The sequence below is a fragment of the Abramis brama genome (assembly GCF_963993115.1).
Source record: "Abramis brama genome assembly, chromosome: 22".
Taxonomy (NCBI): Eukaryota; Metazoa; Chordata; class Actinopteri; order Cypriniformes; family Leuciscidae; genus Abramis; species Abramis brama.
Window position 1 is genome coordinate 19,292,123 of NC_139984.1, and position 17,815 is coordinate 19,309,937.

At 37.1% G+C, this 17,815-nt stretch overlaps 1 protein-coding gene across 4 annotated transcripts in view; it reads right to left on the bottom strand.

The window, feature by feature from the left end:
• The window catches only part of spen (spen family transcriptional repressor), a 37,415-nt gene that overhangs the window by 16,359 nt on the left and 3,241 nt on the right, over positions 1-17,815 (bottom strand). Inside the window, exons 2-9 of one of the 4 annotated variants that reach the window (XM_084099925.1) lie at positions 16,513-16,833; positions 11,915-12,538; positions 1,529-1,686; positions 1,150-1,350; positions 900-1,051; positions 647-772; positions 320-433; positions 63-176 (exon numbers count right to left, since the gene is read on the bottom strand). In XM_084099925.1, the coding sequence (XP_083956051.1) occupies positions 63-176; positions 320-433; positions 647-772; positions 900-1,051; positions 1,150-1,350; positions 1,529-1,686; positions 11,915-12,538; positions 16,513-16,833 (1,810 nt within the window). Of the gene's footprint in view, positions 1-62; positions 177-319; positions 434-646; positions 773-899; positions 1,052-1,149; positions 1,351-1,528; positions 1,690-11,914; positions 12,539-14,721; positions 16,834-17,815 lie in introns of those variants that run through there. The other 3 variants (XM_084099924.1, XM_084099926.1, XM_084099927.1) reach the window with 3 other exon arrangements.

The following is a 17,815-nucleotide window of genomic DNA, read 5'->3' on the forward strand; positions in this document are numbered from 1 at the left end:
AATTAGTGAGTTTGTCAAGTCACTCTGAAGTGCAGTGGTAAAATTCATATTATAATACAGACCTTTATTTTATTTCCTCCAATTTTCCAACCCTTTGTTTCCTTGACAGCGGCCTGCGCATACTCTATATTATTATATAAGATAAGGGCCATTCCTTTCAGTCGGTCAAACACAACCTAAAAAAGAAAAAAAAAGAAAAATGTAATATATAGAAATCAAGTAAACATCAAATTTTAATGCAGTTATTTTATTGAAATTGAGTACAGAACATGAGTTTAAGAAAAATATAGAAACTTTAAATCATGCACAGGATGAATACCTTTACAACATGTCCGTAACGACAAAAGTGCCTTGTTAGATACTGTTCGGTAATACTGGAGGACAAGCCGTCCAACCATACACATGTAGTAGGCATACTCTTGCCAAAACCAAGCTGCAGGAAAGAAAACCCATTTAGTCAACCAATATGTCCTGTGTAATCTATCGGTTTTAGTTCTAATGAGTAGAATTGTAAAATAATTGTATAATACTCTTTTCTTCTCTAAAAATATTCTACTAAATGAAGATTGTCTGGTAATTGTACATAGCAAATTAACTTTAGACAACCACATTTTGAATCACTTGATTAATCTGATCCCATCCTCACCTTTAACCTGTTGTTACCAAGGTATTCACCATCCATTTTCTTAATTGCTTTGCAGACACTTGCTATGTCACAATACTGGAGAAAGGCATATTGTGGGGAACCATTTACCTTTTTTATATCGATATCCTAGTTTAAAAACAAAACAAAAAAACAAACAGTACATACATAAGCAGTGTTGACAATACAGTCAACAATATATATTTTTTAAACTTGCACAATTAAAAAAAAAAAACATTTTCAAAATGCTACTTACAACAATCTCTCCGAAACGCTGAAATATATTCAGCAGGTCATGATAGGTTGTGGTTTTCTCTAGATTTCCTATGAATAATGTCCTTGTAGCTTTGGGGTGAAACTCATCAATACGTTCATCCAAAGGCCGGAACTCATTCTCACTCTCGGTTTCTATTCAGCGACAGATTAGAGAACAATGTTAGGCCCAATGCTACTATTAAACCTTTTAATAACAACAAAGAATTGTGCACTAAATGCAAGAAACCAACCTGGGCCATGCCAAGCAGTGACATCAATTTGCATGCCAAAAAACAGCTTCCCTTTAGATGCACTTAGAGCTTTTTCTTGGTCTTCTTGCTGGCGAAAAAACACTAATCCATATCGTTCCTCAGAGGCACCATGGATCTGAACTGATGTGACTTTGCCATGTTTCTTAAATTCATGGAAAAGGCCGTCCTTCAGGCTTGTATCTAAAATTGATAGAGCATAATTATATTAATACTCTTAGTACTGCTTAGTAACACTGTCTCACCAAAGCATGTTGCAAAATAATCCTTAAATTTGTTTGGCAATACGGTTTTTGCTTTACTTCTTGAAAAGTTGCATGTCTTCATTTTACTTAATTTGACAAACTCATAAAAGTCCCACCTGTTGAGCGCACAGGGAGGTTCTGCACTTTGATACCAAAACTTTTGCGAGGTTCATCTTTGTCCAGTGAAGGTAGAGGTTGAGTAGAAGGGGCAGGTACAGCTGCTGACTGAACAGATCGAGCTGGAGATCGATCACTGGAGCTACTGCTGGAATCACTACTGTAAGAGAACACAAACATGCTCAGAATGGTTCCCTTAAGGGAATTTACAAATTCCAATTTTTCATGCAGTTTATTTTCCCACCTCAGAGAGGCACTATTGCAACAACAACAACAAAAAAGAAAAAAGAAACTGTCTGTCAGTGACTGAAAATATCTACAACACTCTAGCTTATCCAAGTTTCAAATAGTGAAACAACTGTGACACTCCTTTATTTCTCTTAATCTCATCAAATAGCCACTGAGAAGAGCCAAACAACTGTGCAAGCAAACAATGATTGCATAAAAAGCTAAAACTACAAACAATAATAAAAAAAAAAACATTTGCTTGAACAAAAAGAACCAACCACTCAAGTATATAGTTATCAATAATAATAATAATAATAATAATAATAATAATAATAATAATAATAATAATAAATACACATATTTGCAAATTCATCTTTCTTTCATTACACTTAATACGTTTCAAATACTATCTATCAAATACGTGTATAACTATATACACGTATTTGAAACGTATTAAGTGTAATGAAAGAAAGATGAATTTGCAAATACGTGTATATAGTTATTAATCATAATAATAATAATAATAATAATAATAAAATAAATACACGTATTTGCAAATTCATCTTTCTTTCATTACACTTAATACGTTTCAAATACGTGTATATAGTTATACACATATTTGATAGATAGTATTTGAAACGTATTAAGTGTAATGAAAGATGAATTTGCAAATACGTGTATATAGTTATTAATCATAATAATAATAATAATAATAATAATAAATAAATACACGTATTTGCAAATTCATCTTTCTTTCATTACACTTAATACGTTTCAAATACTACCTTGACTGCCTAAACCTGACATTTTGACATTACAGTGGATACTTCTTTCCCCACTATGATTTATACATGGCTTTCCTTTTGTCTGTTTACATCTTTGCACTGCCCTCTTTTCTCACTCCCTCTCAGAAGTGCGGCTGATAGGGGCTGGCCTGTGGGAGTGGGCAGGGATCCAGCAGTGGCTAGAAATTTCCAGTTCCAACTGGATCTCACGGGGGTGGGGGGAGTTCAAGTGGGCAGTGTGAAAATACATCAGCTGTTGTTTCTTAAAATTCCCCTACAGCCTTTTCTCCTCAAAAAGCATACAATACACCTAGCATATAGGAAAGCAATATGCTTCATTTTTTGGTTTTTATGCACATTGGCCCTTATTTAGAAAAGAACAAACTCTGCATTCAAAAAAAAGGGAAAAAAGGAAATTAATGTTTGAATAAGTACACTGGTTTAAAAAGGCACCCTCAAAATGTTTGTTAATAAACAATCAAAACATTTAAGTCACATAAAGATGAGTTTCTAAAACAAAACAAAAATAAATATATGACAGCATTTAATTCCTATGGACGCCCACCCTATAATTTGCAGAAAAAAATTACACAAAATGGTTTTGTGGTGCATGCTTAGAAAAATTTCTAACAAATTTCTAACAAACAACACTTGTTAAAAACTGGATATTTATATTAATTGCTTTGGCTGCACCAATCTCTACTAATTTTCCTACATCTCATTACAAATGAAAGTCTGTAGTGATGTCCTAAAGCCACAGGCCAACTATAAATCAAAATGGATCTTGAACACAAAGTTTTCTAAATTATCAGTCATTGATGTCTGACCGACTCAATGCCTGTAGCTAGTCTAGCCCAGTCAGCATCAAAGGGTGAAAGTACGCAACGTCAACTAGGTCAGTCAACATCTTAACATCTAATATTTTAAGGTTTTCTGACATCAAGAGTCAAGACATATGTTCGGCACAAAAACTCATATGTGATTTGTCTGTACAGACCAAAGCAAAAGAAATAACAAAAGGTACAGTGATAAACAAGGGCTGTAGTACGCAGCTTTCCATTTCTGACACTTGCTTGTCATGGAGAAGAAAGGAAGTCAAACAGCCGTTCAGATTTTGGTATTCACGATGGTGTTTATCAAACAACACCAAATAGTGAACAGTAAAGTGACAAGAGAGCCGGTTCTGGATTCCATCTTCTATTTACTGTCGATTCAAAAAATCTGTCGATATGAAATCATGTAATTGTTTGTGTTGGTCTGAAATTATTTCAAATTAAAATGTTTATCACACAAAAAATTTGTCTCGGTGTGAACAGGCCTTTAGATCTTCATGACCCTTTAACATTGGGCTTGTCATTGGTAAACAGTGCAGCTAAAAATACTGAAAATGATATGGACACCTTTCTTGACATTTGGAACACTCAAGTATGATGTCAATGTCATTGTTGTTAAAAAATGGTTTCCAATTACTTCCGATAGCTGGAAATGATTTACTTTGCACCGCATCTACATGTTTGTTTGTCACCATTTCAACAGACATACTTCCTGGATATGCATGTCTATATAACACAGAGGGGTAGGCCAAGAAATTTATGAACTTTACCCACCTGCTTCACAAGGCTGCTTTTATGACGTACATTTTTACAACAACCAAGATTTTTTGGACCAAACATTTAAATTTTTTATTGGATTCATTATTGTATTAATACATTTACATAACACAAAGGCTTCTGTCTTACAGACTTGGTTAAAAAGGAAATTTTTGGAGGGGTTACATGTTTAGAGGGGTTAAACTAAATGCATTCCCTTTGATATATTAGTCACAACAACTCTTTGTGCTGAAACATTTCAGAGAGCTCTACATTATAAAGGGGACATGTTATGCCCCTTTTCACAAGATTTAATATAGTATCCGGTGTCCCCAGATTGTGCCTGTGACGTTTCAGCTCAAAATACCCCACAGATCATTATAGCTTGTCAAATTTGCCCCTATTTTGGGCATAAGCAAAAACACATTGTTTTTGTGTGTGTCCCTTTAAATGCAAATGAGCTACTGCTCCAGCCCCCTTTCCAGAAGAGGGCGGGGCCTTTGTTGTCAACAATAAAACTGGAGAATGTCACGCAGCCAAAATGTTCAACCTGATGGAGAGACTTTTAGAATGCAACTGGACGTTTCTGAATGGTTAGTGGATAAATTTATGAAGTTGTTGCAGAGTTAAGTTGATTCATCTCATTGACTAGCATGTAAAGTCATGTTAATCTACAAATCTTTCAGAAACAACTTTTGTGCAAATCCAGTGTTGAAGTGACTTTTGTTTGTGAAGCAGTCCGGCATAAAATGATTTGTCCAAATATAAAACACTTTAACAACTTTCTTTGCCACATTTCCTACATAAATTAAATTCAACCACAGTGTCCTCAGTGGCTCAGATGCCAGGAGTCTATGGAGACTCTTATGTTTGTTGGTACATCCAATAACAGAATATTTGTGATGTTTTTTTTTGGTCCAGACTATATCTCCAGCTGCAACAGAGAGGAAACAAAAATGGCGGACTGCTGCGGCTCACTCAGGGCGGTGTATATGCTAAGAGGGCAGATCGTCATGGGCTCACCTAAGAGTAGGGAAAATTTGGAACCGCTCGTTTGGAGAGACTGTTTATGATTTATGGGGATTATTTATTTATTTATTTTAAAAGAAAAAAAAGGAGTGGGTGGATTTTTACCATTATAGGCTGGTTGTTTACACACACTGTAGACACACATCAGTTCAAACACACTTTCATTTTTGCATTTTAGGTCCCCTTTATAATTCAAGGATTAAAAGAGAATCCCACAAAGATAAAGTTATAATCTAAAACCTGCTGGGGGCAAAGCTTAGCTGCTTTTCCACCGTCGGGCCGAACGGTTCTTAGAATGGTTAGGGATGGTTCCAGTTGTGTTTCCACTGGTGCCTGGTACGGCGCACGATTACAAACCGTTCTCGCGTTTATATTATATTCCAAAGAGTGGCTGCTCTCAGCCCCACAGTGGAAAATGAAACCGCAATCATACCAGCTGGCCCGGATCGGCACGGAATGGAACGTTTACGCAATGAGAACCGTTCGGCCCGACGGTGGAAAAGCGGCTCTTGGCCAGAGCTGTTATGGCCTACACGCGCATCTGCTCCAGGGCATCCCAATATTCCGACTCAAAGTGCTCGAAGCCAAATCTGCAACTTGGTCAGGAATGAGAGAAAATACAGTTCCCATAAAAATGATTGCCTCTCTTCGACCTTTTCAAGTTGTGTTGCAGTTTACAGCATTCAATCAGCAGAAATGGCTCAGATAAACAAAACCCTCCAAAACAAAATCTAAAATAATTATCCATAATCCAAATGGCTGCACTAGTTATAAATATTTTAAACATACACAAATAGTTAAGAAGATATAATCTGTGTGGTTGAGGGGTTTCAAATTCAATTGATTGGAGTACAACACAATCAATGTACTCAATAAATGTAGTAAAACAAAAGGGGTTAAAGGGGTGGTTCAGGATTTTCGACATCGGACCTCATTTTCAAGTGAGCCTGGTTGTTATTCATCAGTTTTCAAAAAAAATCATCCAGTCCTTACTTTTGGATAGTTCGCCTATGCTAGGCTAGCGCGAGTCAACGGTGCACGTTAGCCTGCCATTAAAAACAGTTTTACCCACTCCACAGTACACCAAAAGCAAATAAATTATAACGCCAGACTATCGATGTAAATGTCTATTGAGAGAATAATGTTAGAAATCAAAGTACTGTTTGATGAGTGAGTGTGGCAGGTAAACACACTTGCGTGATTGTTATGTGGACCTCTCGGTTTCCTAGGTAACCAAATATAACTCCGCCGCTGCTGTAAACTGCTTATAAATACAGGGAACAAATTATAACTAATGCAATGTGATGAAAGGGTAGTTTGATTTCTAACATTATTCTCTCAATAGACATTTACATCGATAGTCTGGCGTTATAATTTATTTGCTTTTGGTGTACTGTGGAGTGGGTAAAACTGTTTTTAATGGCAGGCTAACGTGCACCGTTGACTCGCGCTAGCCTAGCATAGGCGAACTATCCAAAAGTAAGGACTGGATGATTTTTTTTGAAAACGGTCTCCACTGATGAATAACAACCAGGCTCACTTGAAAATGAGGTCCGATGTCGAAAATCCTGAACCACCCCTTTAAGGGTAAATAAAAAGTTAGTAATCAATAATTAAGAATTTGAGTCAGCAAATTAAACATTAATATTGGATTGATCTATTTTTAGAGTTTACACTGAAAAAATGCTGTTTTATAAGAGAAATCATGGACAATTGCACGACAGGTATGATTCAGTTTACATCCTATCTCATTAATTTCTATGGTATCCACGAACAGTGATTGACTGGCATAGCTCTAAACAAAATTCAATGGAGTCAAGGCTGTAATGTGATTGGTTATCAAAGCACACATGATCCAAGTTAGCTGTTAGACTTTTCTCCAATGGTAGAGCCTTGGACCCCTGTATCTCCCTAAGACCATCTCTGCTAAAGCTACAGAGAGGTGAGTATTTTTTTAATCAGGGTTGGAGCTTAACTCCGCAGGACAGCGGCACTCCAGGACCAACATTGCCCATCCCTGTAACATTATGATTGAATGGGGTGAATACTTATAATAACTAATACATTTCATAAAAAGTTGTTTTTGTGATCAACAGAAAAAATATTATTCAATTCAAGTGACAGAAAAGCCATTTAAAAACCTCACTGATTTCTTTTTAGAAGTACTGTAGAGTCAATCATCCTGTGAAAATGCAGCAAGTCAAGCTATTTAAAAAAAAAAACTGAAAAGCCTGACTGGGTGATAAATAATGATAAAAGCTGAATGACAACAGAAGAATGACTGAATGACTAAGTAATGTCATTTCTGTCCCACTTTCCAGACAGATTTCTCAGACCTAGATCATCCAAGCAAATAGTCCTGACTCAAACTCACGCTGTTGGTTTAAGCCAAAGTTGAGATGCTTAAACGAGATGTGCAAACATGAAAAAACTATGTTTGATAGTGCCATGGAGCCACAACATATGAATTGCTTTCTTGTCTAGGCATATTAATTTAGGACAAAGTATTTTAACATTGAAAATGCACACTGTACTAACTGAAGAACTTAGTGCATAATCTTCAAAAGAAACAAGGCTCAATAATTAAGATGACCCACATGAGGGAATTTTGGGCCAGTTTACGGAACTTGGCCTTTGCCACTTAAATGTTACATTCTTTGATATTTTACATCCATTTTATGCCTTGCAAACTTAAATGTTTGATTTTCCGTGATGTAATCTACACTGCTGTTGCAAATTCTGCTGATTCGTCAGACAGATGTTATCTAGCTGGCTAACAGATCAGGTTTTGTGGAAATTAGAAAAATGACTTGTGATAGTCTTTAAAGCATCATTTATAATGTAAACTACAAAACAATGTTTTGCATTATATGCCATCGTTTTCCTGCAAATTGTGTTCATGAATTTATGTAGCCTAACATTTCAGCCCTCTACAATGCAACTAAATTACTCCCATATGCGACCAAATTTCACGCTGGGCAAAAAAAAAAAAATTGCTTGTGATTGAGTAAGAGCCAAAAAATAAGTTTAGCGCAGATCATAATACTATTGCCTGCTGAGCTTTACGAACCGTCGCTTGGCTGAGAGCACCCTCTGTCACACTCTCTCACATATATGTGCACTCAACGTGAGAAAGAGAGAGGCTTACATATACCGCGTGAAAAGAATGGACACTGTCCCGATCAGTGCTGATGTGCTGCATATCATTTGCACATGTTTTTAAGCCTTGCCAATTGAAATATTCAAGTGCAAGAAGACTCGAAAATAACTCGTACATCCGAAGCGAGCATCCAGGGGTGTGAAGTAACGAATTACAAATACTCACGTTACTGTAATTAAGTAGTTTTTTTCAGAAATTGTACTTTTTTGAGTAGTTTAAAAATTGTGTAATTTTACTTTTACTTGAGTACAATTTAAGTGATGTATCGGTACTTTTACTCCGCTATTTTCCTTCTGTTTGTGGTCGTTACTCGTTATATGCTTGTTATTTTTATCCATCAACGTGATTGGATCGAGTAATCAGTCTCGTGACTGTCATCAAATCAAATTAAGCATAGAAAACTTTAACCGCCTATTCCTGCTGTTACTCGGGACAGCTGTGGAAGTGCATTCTTCAAGCATCAATTCAATCCAGATATCAGCGTCTTCCTCTAATATGCTCAGGTACATTTCACATTTCTGCTTAATATGATATTTATATAGGCTGGGCTATCTACAGGGCCTAACATTTGGTGTGAGGTTAGGGTTTTTGCGTGACGAGCTCATAATGCGGTGAATTCCCGCTCCCATTTACAATCACATAGAGAGACATGCGTCACAATCTGTGCACTGCCGCGTCTTGCGCTCGCCATGCCGCCAGATTCAGTATGCAGTTATGAACCATGGCGTTAACTTGAACTGCATTTTTGTCAGTGCGTGACTACAGCTCGTTAATAAACAACGTTTTTTGATTGATCCATTTATACAATCCGTCTTCATTTGGCAAGTGCACTTGAGCAAAAACATTTTTCATGTTCAACTTTTGCTTTTTTGTGTGTGGATGCTGCTGATAAAACAGCTTCGACGAGACTACAAAGAGACATGCATTTGTGTGTGTGTGTGTTTGTTTCTTTTGTAAAAGTTTCCCGGATATAACTTCCCTATTTAATGCACAATTTTCCTTACAAATTATACTATCAGCATTACAATGTGAGTAAATGTAGCCATGTAAAATGTAAGGGATGATGCCACCCTTCTAGAACAATGTGCATTTACGTTTAAATTGTAACATATTTAATAGCATGGAATTACAGTGTAATTAGTGTTACTATCTTAGCCTTTTTCAGTGCATTAGGTGAGGTAATCTGATAATATTAGTGATTCTCATTTATCAAAACTCTTTATGGAGAGTTTTGGAGAGAAATTGGGCATTTTTTAATCTCTCTATTTAACCCATCATGGTGTGTGATGCTGAACTATCATATGAGTTTCTAAAGGTTTTTGAATTCTTTGCACAGTCATGAATATTGATATTTTATGTGCAACAATAGCATGCTCAGGCTCAATGGCCTTTCGCCTAATTTTAAATGCTTTTTTTTTTCTCAAATAATATGATTTAAATGTTGATGAGTGTACTGATTTGATGCATTTTAAAAAGATGGATGATAGATATTCTTCAATCTTTCTGTCAAAGAACAAAATATAATGTGAATTAGCCTACAGTATGTGCATTTTTTTTTAAATTTATAAATTGTAGTGCACACTGCACAGTGTTAATTATAAGGGGGTAGAATCCGCAGCTCAGTACTCACTACTCACTACTCATGAGTACTTTTAAATAAGCTACTTTTTTACTCTTACTCAAGTAGTTTTTTGGACAAGTACTTTTTACTCTACTCACACTACATTTTTTGGAATGTAATGGTACTTTTACTTGAGTATGTTTTTTCAGTACTCTTTCCACCACTGCGAGCATCTGACAGCACGCAATTACTGAATTGAGCTCAATTTCACTTCTTGTGCTTGAACAGATAATTTCACACAAAATTATGTCAAAATGTGTTTCTTGGCAAGTATCCAAGTAAACATAGTTGGTTATGTCTTAAAGGGGTCATAAGATGCAAAATTCACTTTTAAATGTTGTTTGCATATAAATGTCTTTGCGGTGTGTGGACACAACCACCATACAATGAAAAAAATCCATTCACTTCTTTTTTTTAATCCTCAAAAAGCCTAAACACTCTCAATAATCAAGCCGTTTGGATTTTCTGAGCAATATGATGTCAAATTGCTCATACTCCGCCCACGACCACTGGCGGACTGTCCCGTATTAGCATATTTCCGCCCTCAGCCATTTGTATACTTTCTGCGAGGCAGATTACCAAGGCAGCACTTTACGTGTCTTGTGTAGACACCCCCCATGGAAGAGAGGGGTGGGGTGAGCAGTTGCTCATTATCATTTAAAGAGACATGCACCAAAACGGGTCGCTGTGAACAGAGCTGTTTGAAGAGGTAAAAAGGGTGTTGTTTTACACAACCATTGAAGAATTTTAACCAAAGTATGTTACAAACTTTACAAGAAGACCCTAAAGAATCATACCAACTTGTGGAAAATGGGCATCCGATGACCCCTTTAAGTGAACGTATCTACCTAATCTGTATCCAAGTAGTGTTAGATTTACTTCATTTGTTTATTTCATTTGTATCTTTGTTCTATTGTGTTTATTTGTGCTATTGCTTGTAGTTTGATAATTTGTTCTTATATTATTACAGACTGTTTACTTGTCTTCAATAGTGTTTGAAATGTATATTTCATATTGTATTTATGTAGAATTTTTTAATTTGCATTGTTCTTGCATTCCATGTAAAAAATCTGCGAGTAAAAAAAAAAATTCCTAGCCAATAGGGGTGTTCACTGGTCTCATGATTCAATTTGTTTACGATTATCATGTCACCGATTCGATATCACGATGCATCAAGATGCGTTGTATCCTCACTTTTCAATATTACTGCACATGCCTACATTTTCGTCAATGAATACAAGCAGTCAGATAGCTATATGAACTCCCTTTTTATTTTATCTGCTCCAAGAAAATACACTTCCTGAATGTAGCAAACATCAAACACAACTTGAATCTAAACAGCAGATGACAGGACCATTTAGAACAAACACTAGTAAATACTAAGAGCGCATGAAACTGTCAGGTGTACTTAAATTACAATAACGCTCACACACACTCGCAATCGACTTGCGCTCACACACGCAGCCTCGTACACACACACACATACACACTCGCTCGCGGCCTTGCACGCATACGCGCACACACTCGCGCGCTTCTGGTCTTTTATGGTCGATTATGGTCTATCACTGCATCGATGCAGAATCGTCCACGTCCGCATTGCGGTTTAATCGCAACGATTAATTTCAACACCTCTACTACTAGCCAAGGGCAACTCGAGCTTCAGGGTGTCCGTAGAGGTTTGCATTTAATGAAAAACTACTTCTTTAATATTATTATAAAATGTGTATAAAAAATAAACAGAGCAATTCCAAGAGGATCCTCGCACCATCTGTGCTTGGGCCCTAAATAGACTGGTAAAAAATAAAAATGTATGATTCTTTTGCCTTTGAAAACATTGGCAGGCAAATAAAAAAATATATATATTTTTTTCATTTTTGTTGTTGTTGTTGAGCTCTGACAAATATTTTTCATCATGCAAATTTACTGCCATAGATATGCTAATGGGATGCACCAAGACGCATCACAGCACTTACCTGCCACTGCCACTACTGCTGGTGCTGCTGACGGAGTCAGAGCTGGAGGAACGACTGCGGGATCCTGAGCCACTGCGGGAGCGTGCCGGCCGCGCTGCCTGACTCGCCAGCCTCTGTGGTGATGGATTGTGTGAAGAGTGTGGCGATCGACTGCGACTGTGGTGGTATGTCCTATCTCCTCGTCTACCTCTCTCTTCTCTGTATAAATCCCGATGGACCACACTGGCGAGTGTGAAAGCTTCACGGGCACGGGGCTCATAGCGAGTCTCTGTAGTCTCAAAACGACTAGGGCTCCGGCTTCGTGAACCATAGTAGACAATGCCTCCCGGTGTCGAGCCGCCACTTCCCACTCCGGCAGTGCTGCTACTGCTTCCAGCAGCACTGCTGCTTCCTGCAACGCTCCCTGCGACACCTACACTGGCTGCTGATGAGCCGCCTCCAATGCTGCCACTGGCAGAACTGGCACTCCCGCTGGCTCCACTGAGGGCCCGGTCCCTAGAGTCTCTGTAATAATCAGTCTCATAGTGACGCTGGCGATCGAAACTACTGGTGGTGCTGCTGCTGCTACGCTCATGGTGTCCATAGGAACTGTGATCGTAAGATCGCTCCCGACTGTCCGCAGCCCTACATGACAAGGAAAGGGATGGAGGATGGCAAAGAAAAATGGAAAGAATGAAATGAATGTTATTTTCGTCCCTGACAGGTATACGAATCAAGTGACATGCGTTGAAGAAGTGATTTAATCAAAACATAGACTGCAAGTGCATGTTGGAAAGATGCTGTCTCAGATTTTTCCTTTTAACATAGCATTCAATCCAAACATTGATACCAGGTCAGGACAACTTGAAATTTTTTTTTTTTTTTTTTTTTTTTGGGGGGTGGGGGGGGGGGCTCTTTTTGCATTTCTGAAATCATACCGAATCTATATTGAAAACAAAAGGGAAGAAAAATATGCATGACAAAAGTCATGCATGCCATGGTCAGTCACATTCCAAGTTACACAGGGTAGAGGGGAAAAAAGCCAGAGATTCATTTATTTTACATTGGCAGTTTACAATTTCTTTTTTATGCATAAAACTACTGTTTTTGTCTATTTAGTGAGAAAATGCATATTCATTACCCTACCTAAAAAACTAAGTTTGATTTTTTTTTACCAATTAGATGCAGTTAATTTATTCTGTATTACCATGAAAATAATGAAGCCAATATGTGTTTTGATTACAAATTCTATACCTCCTACTTCCCTCATATGATAGCATGACTATATTACTGCTTCAGTTTGTGATTTTTTAATTAACTAACAAGAATGGAGTTTAATGAATAAAATTAAATCATTCTCAAAGAATAAAATCAAAGCCACAGGTTATAAAAACTCATTATTTTGGAATAAAGGTCTTTTGCAATAATACGGTCCAACATTTGATCTGGTCATGCTGTAGAATAATGTTTCATGTGGAGAGTCAATCTAAAAAAAATTTTTTTTTTTTTTTTTTTTAAAGAGGAACAATATCAACCCTAAAGAAAGGGAAATGAGTGAAGGGGATGCTATGATACGCTAAGCTCTATGCTAGCTTCACTTTAATAGCCATTTTGAAATGCCTGAAGATTGTATTTTTAGTAGCCCTTTCAAACTATTAAAACATAACTGCAACCATTCCGCAACCTATCTCAAGTCAAATAGCTAAAGATATTTTCAAACTACTGGGAAATAAGCAGTAACATATAATTACATTTTTAGACTGGTGAATTCTGTTAATTTTATTACTGTTTTAAATTACTCTAACTGACTACTGTAGGTTTTTCAGTAACTTAGTAACAGTTTTTAGATTACAAATAAAAGTGATTATTTCATTTACTTTTTCGAACTTCAGAAGTCTTCAGTGTGTGAAAGAAAATATTAATATGCAATAATCCATGAGAGGTAGTCTATTACAAGTGTAGTTTTCTTAGGCACAAGAAGCAGCATTTTGCCTAAGCTCCCCTTAACCTCACAACAAAGCCACCAATAGTTACATTTATTAATAAAAATAATAATGTGGTTTTTCATACAGCATTATATTTGTTCTTCAGAAAAAAGAAAAAAAAACGCTGACCATTAATAACTGTATGGTTGCCAAGCAACATACATATATTCATTAATATATTAGCCATTTATAATGCAAGTGAATTCTGTCATTTCCAATCACTAAAAGGTTTAAATAATAACTGACAAGTTCAATTTAAAGCTTGAGATACAGCTTCTCCAGAATAAGTGTTAGTCATTGACAGTGAGTGATAGTGAGCATGTAACAACAAATCTGACCTAGTTAATTGGTTTGGTTTCTATTAGAAAAAGATGCTTTTGTTTAGTGAAAGCCAGCTGTGTAACTTGACTGTGATCAACCTTTACAATACATATAGTCCACTCCTGTAATTTCCACAAGAACTGACAAACAGTGGTGAAACATTGCATCACAACACTCCACAGCTCATTTGCCATCTCCTCCATTTCCATAGAGCTGTAATGTGTTTGGTCAGCTTTGCTGTATCTTTAAAGTCATTTGAACCTTTTATTTTTCATGACATGCCTCAAACACTATTCAAATTATTCACGTAGGTAAAGCAGAGAGGCAAAAAGCCAGGGAGTGTGAAAGAGAGTGAGAATCAGGAAAGGGACAGCAAAGTGAGGTAAAAATCTGCAAATGCCAACAAGCTACTAAAAACAGCCTGTTTAACAGCTACATCTGTTAGTGGGAGATGGAAAAAAGACAGGGGATCAAACTAGGGGTTAGAGAACAGCTAATATACACAGGGCAGAACATACCAACCTTTTCAGACAGCGGTAACCCGACCTACAATTCCAAATACAATTTAGGGAGACAGAGACTTTGTGAGCAAAAAAGGGGGTTAAAAATGTAGAATGAAAAAATGGTAAGAAAAAAACCAACGAAGTAATCCTTATCTTTGAGGATCCAACAGAATAGTTCGGCCAAAAAAAAAAAAAAAAAACCATGCACTTAAAAAAAAAAAAAAAAAAAATCGATATGGGAAAAGCATATGGAGGTAAAAGTCAGGAGGTAGAATGTCCAACTCAGATTCAGTACAAAGATCCCCATCAGATCAAAAACAGGCTGGAGAAAGAAGTCCAAAAACATAATAAATCCATCATTTGGTTCTTCATACAGCATTACTTCTGTTCTTCATTTTCATTAGTCCTTTGAAACAAAATGTCTCTGTGGATTTTTTAAAATGTGAAAATGTAAAATTGTTCTACATGATGCCTCTGAGACTTTAAATCCCTCTTCAGTGCAGATAAAAAGATTTGTTTGAATCTTATCCCGCCACCTCCTTACGATTGAAAACAGTTCACTTTCCAGATATCCCATCAGAACAAAATAACAGCGTTCTAACCACTGTGATGTTAATAATCCAAGTCAACTCAGAAAACATGGGTGTTCGATCAATGTTTTACAAATCCCAGTGGAATCTTCATTGATGTTTGGAAAAAGAGATCAATAATCCATTGGCATTGGAATAGTCCATTAGGAAAAAGCGACTTTCATCTTAGCTATAGTGTATCCACAGTCTGCTGTAGTTCCAGATCCTTTATGGGGATTTGTAATCCACTGGGATATTTCACATCCAAAGCGAGAAGTCTTCAACCCCACAACAGCAATACCTCCATGCTTTACTTTATGGATCCAAAAATCAGTTAATTCTTCAGGAGAGTAGACCATTAACTATTTTAAATCCATTATTTTTTTCTTCAGCGTTTAGGTAAAAAAGCAAAAATGAACTTAAATGGTCTATAAATAAGTAATGAATAAACAAAGAGATTTGCTCACTGTGTTTCTGTCACATTCTACCATGTTGATCAATGGCAGAAGTCTCCCATGTAATTAACAGCAAAACCCTAACACCACAAATAATCCCGAAAAAAAAGAGAAAAGAATTTGTAGTGATAGAATATCCTTGTCATTGGGTAATATTAATCCAGTGTGATTAAGAATCCACAGAACATCATCCAGAGCGTTCCAGATCATCGAAGGGAAAGAACTGATCCTAAACCACCCATTTCATTAATCCAATTACCAATCAATGGGTCTTAATTGATCAACACCGTAATCGTGTTACAACAACAGAGTAAAAAACATGAAGTAAGACATTAATCCACCTTGGGCGGTACAGTACTCCAGAATAGGGCAATTCCAGGTAAGGCTGCGGTCACGGATGCGCTCTCGCTTCCAGAAATCCCGAAATATTTTGATATCCGAAACATGCCCTGGATTCTCTTCGCAAGCGATATCCAACTCTGAGAGAATCCCCATGCAGAGGCACGCTAAGCTCTACATAATGATTATGAATTTCGATGCATGTTCACCATGCATTGACAAACTTCAAAACGGGCTCATCTTTACACGGTGAGCGATGACAGACCTCAACCATCAAAGCGTGATGCCCAAATCACTACCCTCCAGTGTGTTCACTTAATTTCCCATATGTCCCCCGCCCCCAAAACAATAAATTAGCCCAATTAATGACGGAAATAATTGGGAGGGAGAGATGAGTTACAAGAAACGAATGGTCCCCCTGCCTTCAGAAAAACTATGTCCACTTACCCGTCTAGTCTGCGTTCAAAGCGTCCCTCTCTGCTGTGGAGTGACACAGGGGGCACATACACAGGGCCCCCCGCCCCCCTTGTGAACCCTGAAACATCCCGCCCACGAGTGGCTATGGACAGGCTATCATCCAGGCCTCGAGCTGCACTGGGAATAGTTCCTGGCTCATTGTAATCAGTGCGTAGGTCCCTGTCTCCCATCTTGTTGACAGAATTATGAGCTTTCTGAGCACTCTTAATGTCCACAAAATCCACAAAAGCTGCCACTCCACCCTCCGATCCACGTTTTGGGAGGACCTTGACACTCTCCACACGTCCATACCTTAAAAAAAGGTGAAAAAAGGTATTAACTAATAGCCAACACAAAATAATTGCATGACATATGCAGTCAATTATGCTGATATGAACAACCATTATGCATACAGATAATCCGCAAAGGGCAGATTTGATTGCGCAAAAGAATGAGTGAAAACAAACCTGTGCACCAGTCATTTGTGCAATATGTAAATAAGTAGATTCAAATAAAAACAGCCTGCCTTCTTCATCACCACACAAAGATGTACCACTGTATGAGTAGCATTAACCATATGCCAGACTAGTAATACCTCCCATCATTTGAATAGCCTACATCCAATTATTATGACAAGAAAACAAACATCAGATTTTGATTCTGTTTCTGGCGCACCACATCATTGCAAAATAACCAACATAGCCTTTTATTTTCCTTCAGTGTTATTGCACCATTAAGATGTATACAAATGCCAGAAATCAGTCAAATGTCATAATTCTGTCAAATCATTCAGGCTTGAATATACCTCTTCTGGACATGTTTGATGAACTTGCGTCCCTTTAAAAACCTTGATATAGTGCTTATATAAACTTCATGTAAATATACTAATATACTACACATAAATTTGCTGTCAATCATTACACAACTAAACAAAACAAATATAAATGACAAGTGTACATAAGGGATAAAACAACACTTGGTAAGCAAAGTATGAAAATGAGTAATAAACAATAGGCATTCAAAAGGGTGCTCTAGGTGAGCAGTCTGACACACCAGTTCTCACACAATCTCCGTCGCCATTTTACAAACCTATTCACACTGCTTATTCATTCTCCCGTCCCCCATCTTCAATAAGTACCTCTGCCGCACTGACCTGAGCTTTGAGAGTCACCGTTCACAAATCACTTCGGGGGGTACCATTTATTTTTTTAATTTTATAAATGTATATATATAGCTGTATTTCTCTCCTGTATATATCAGAAAACAATTTCTCCTTTAATGTTGCTCACAATAA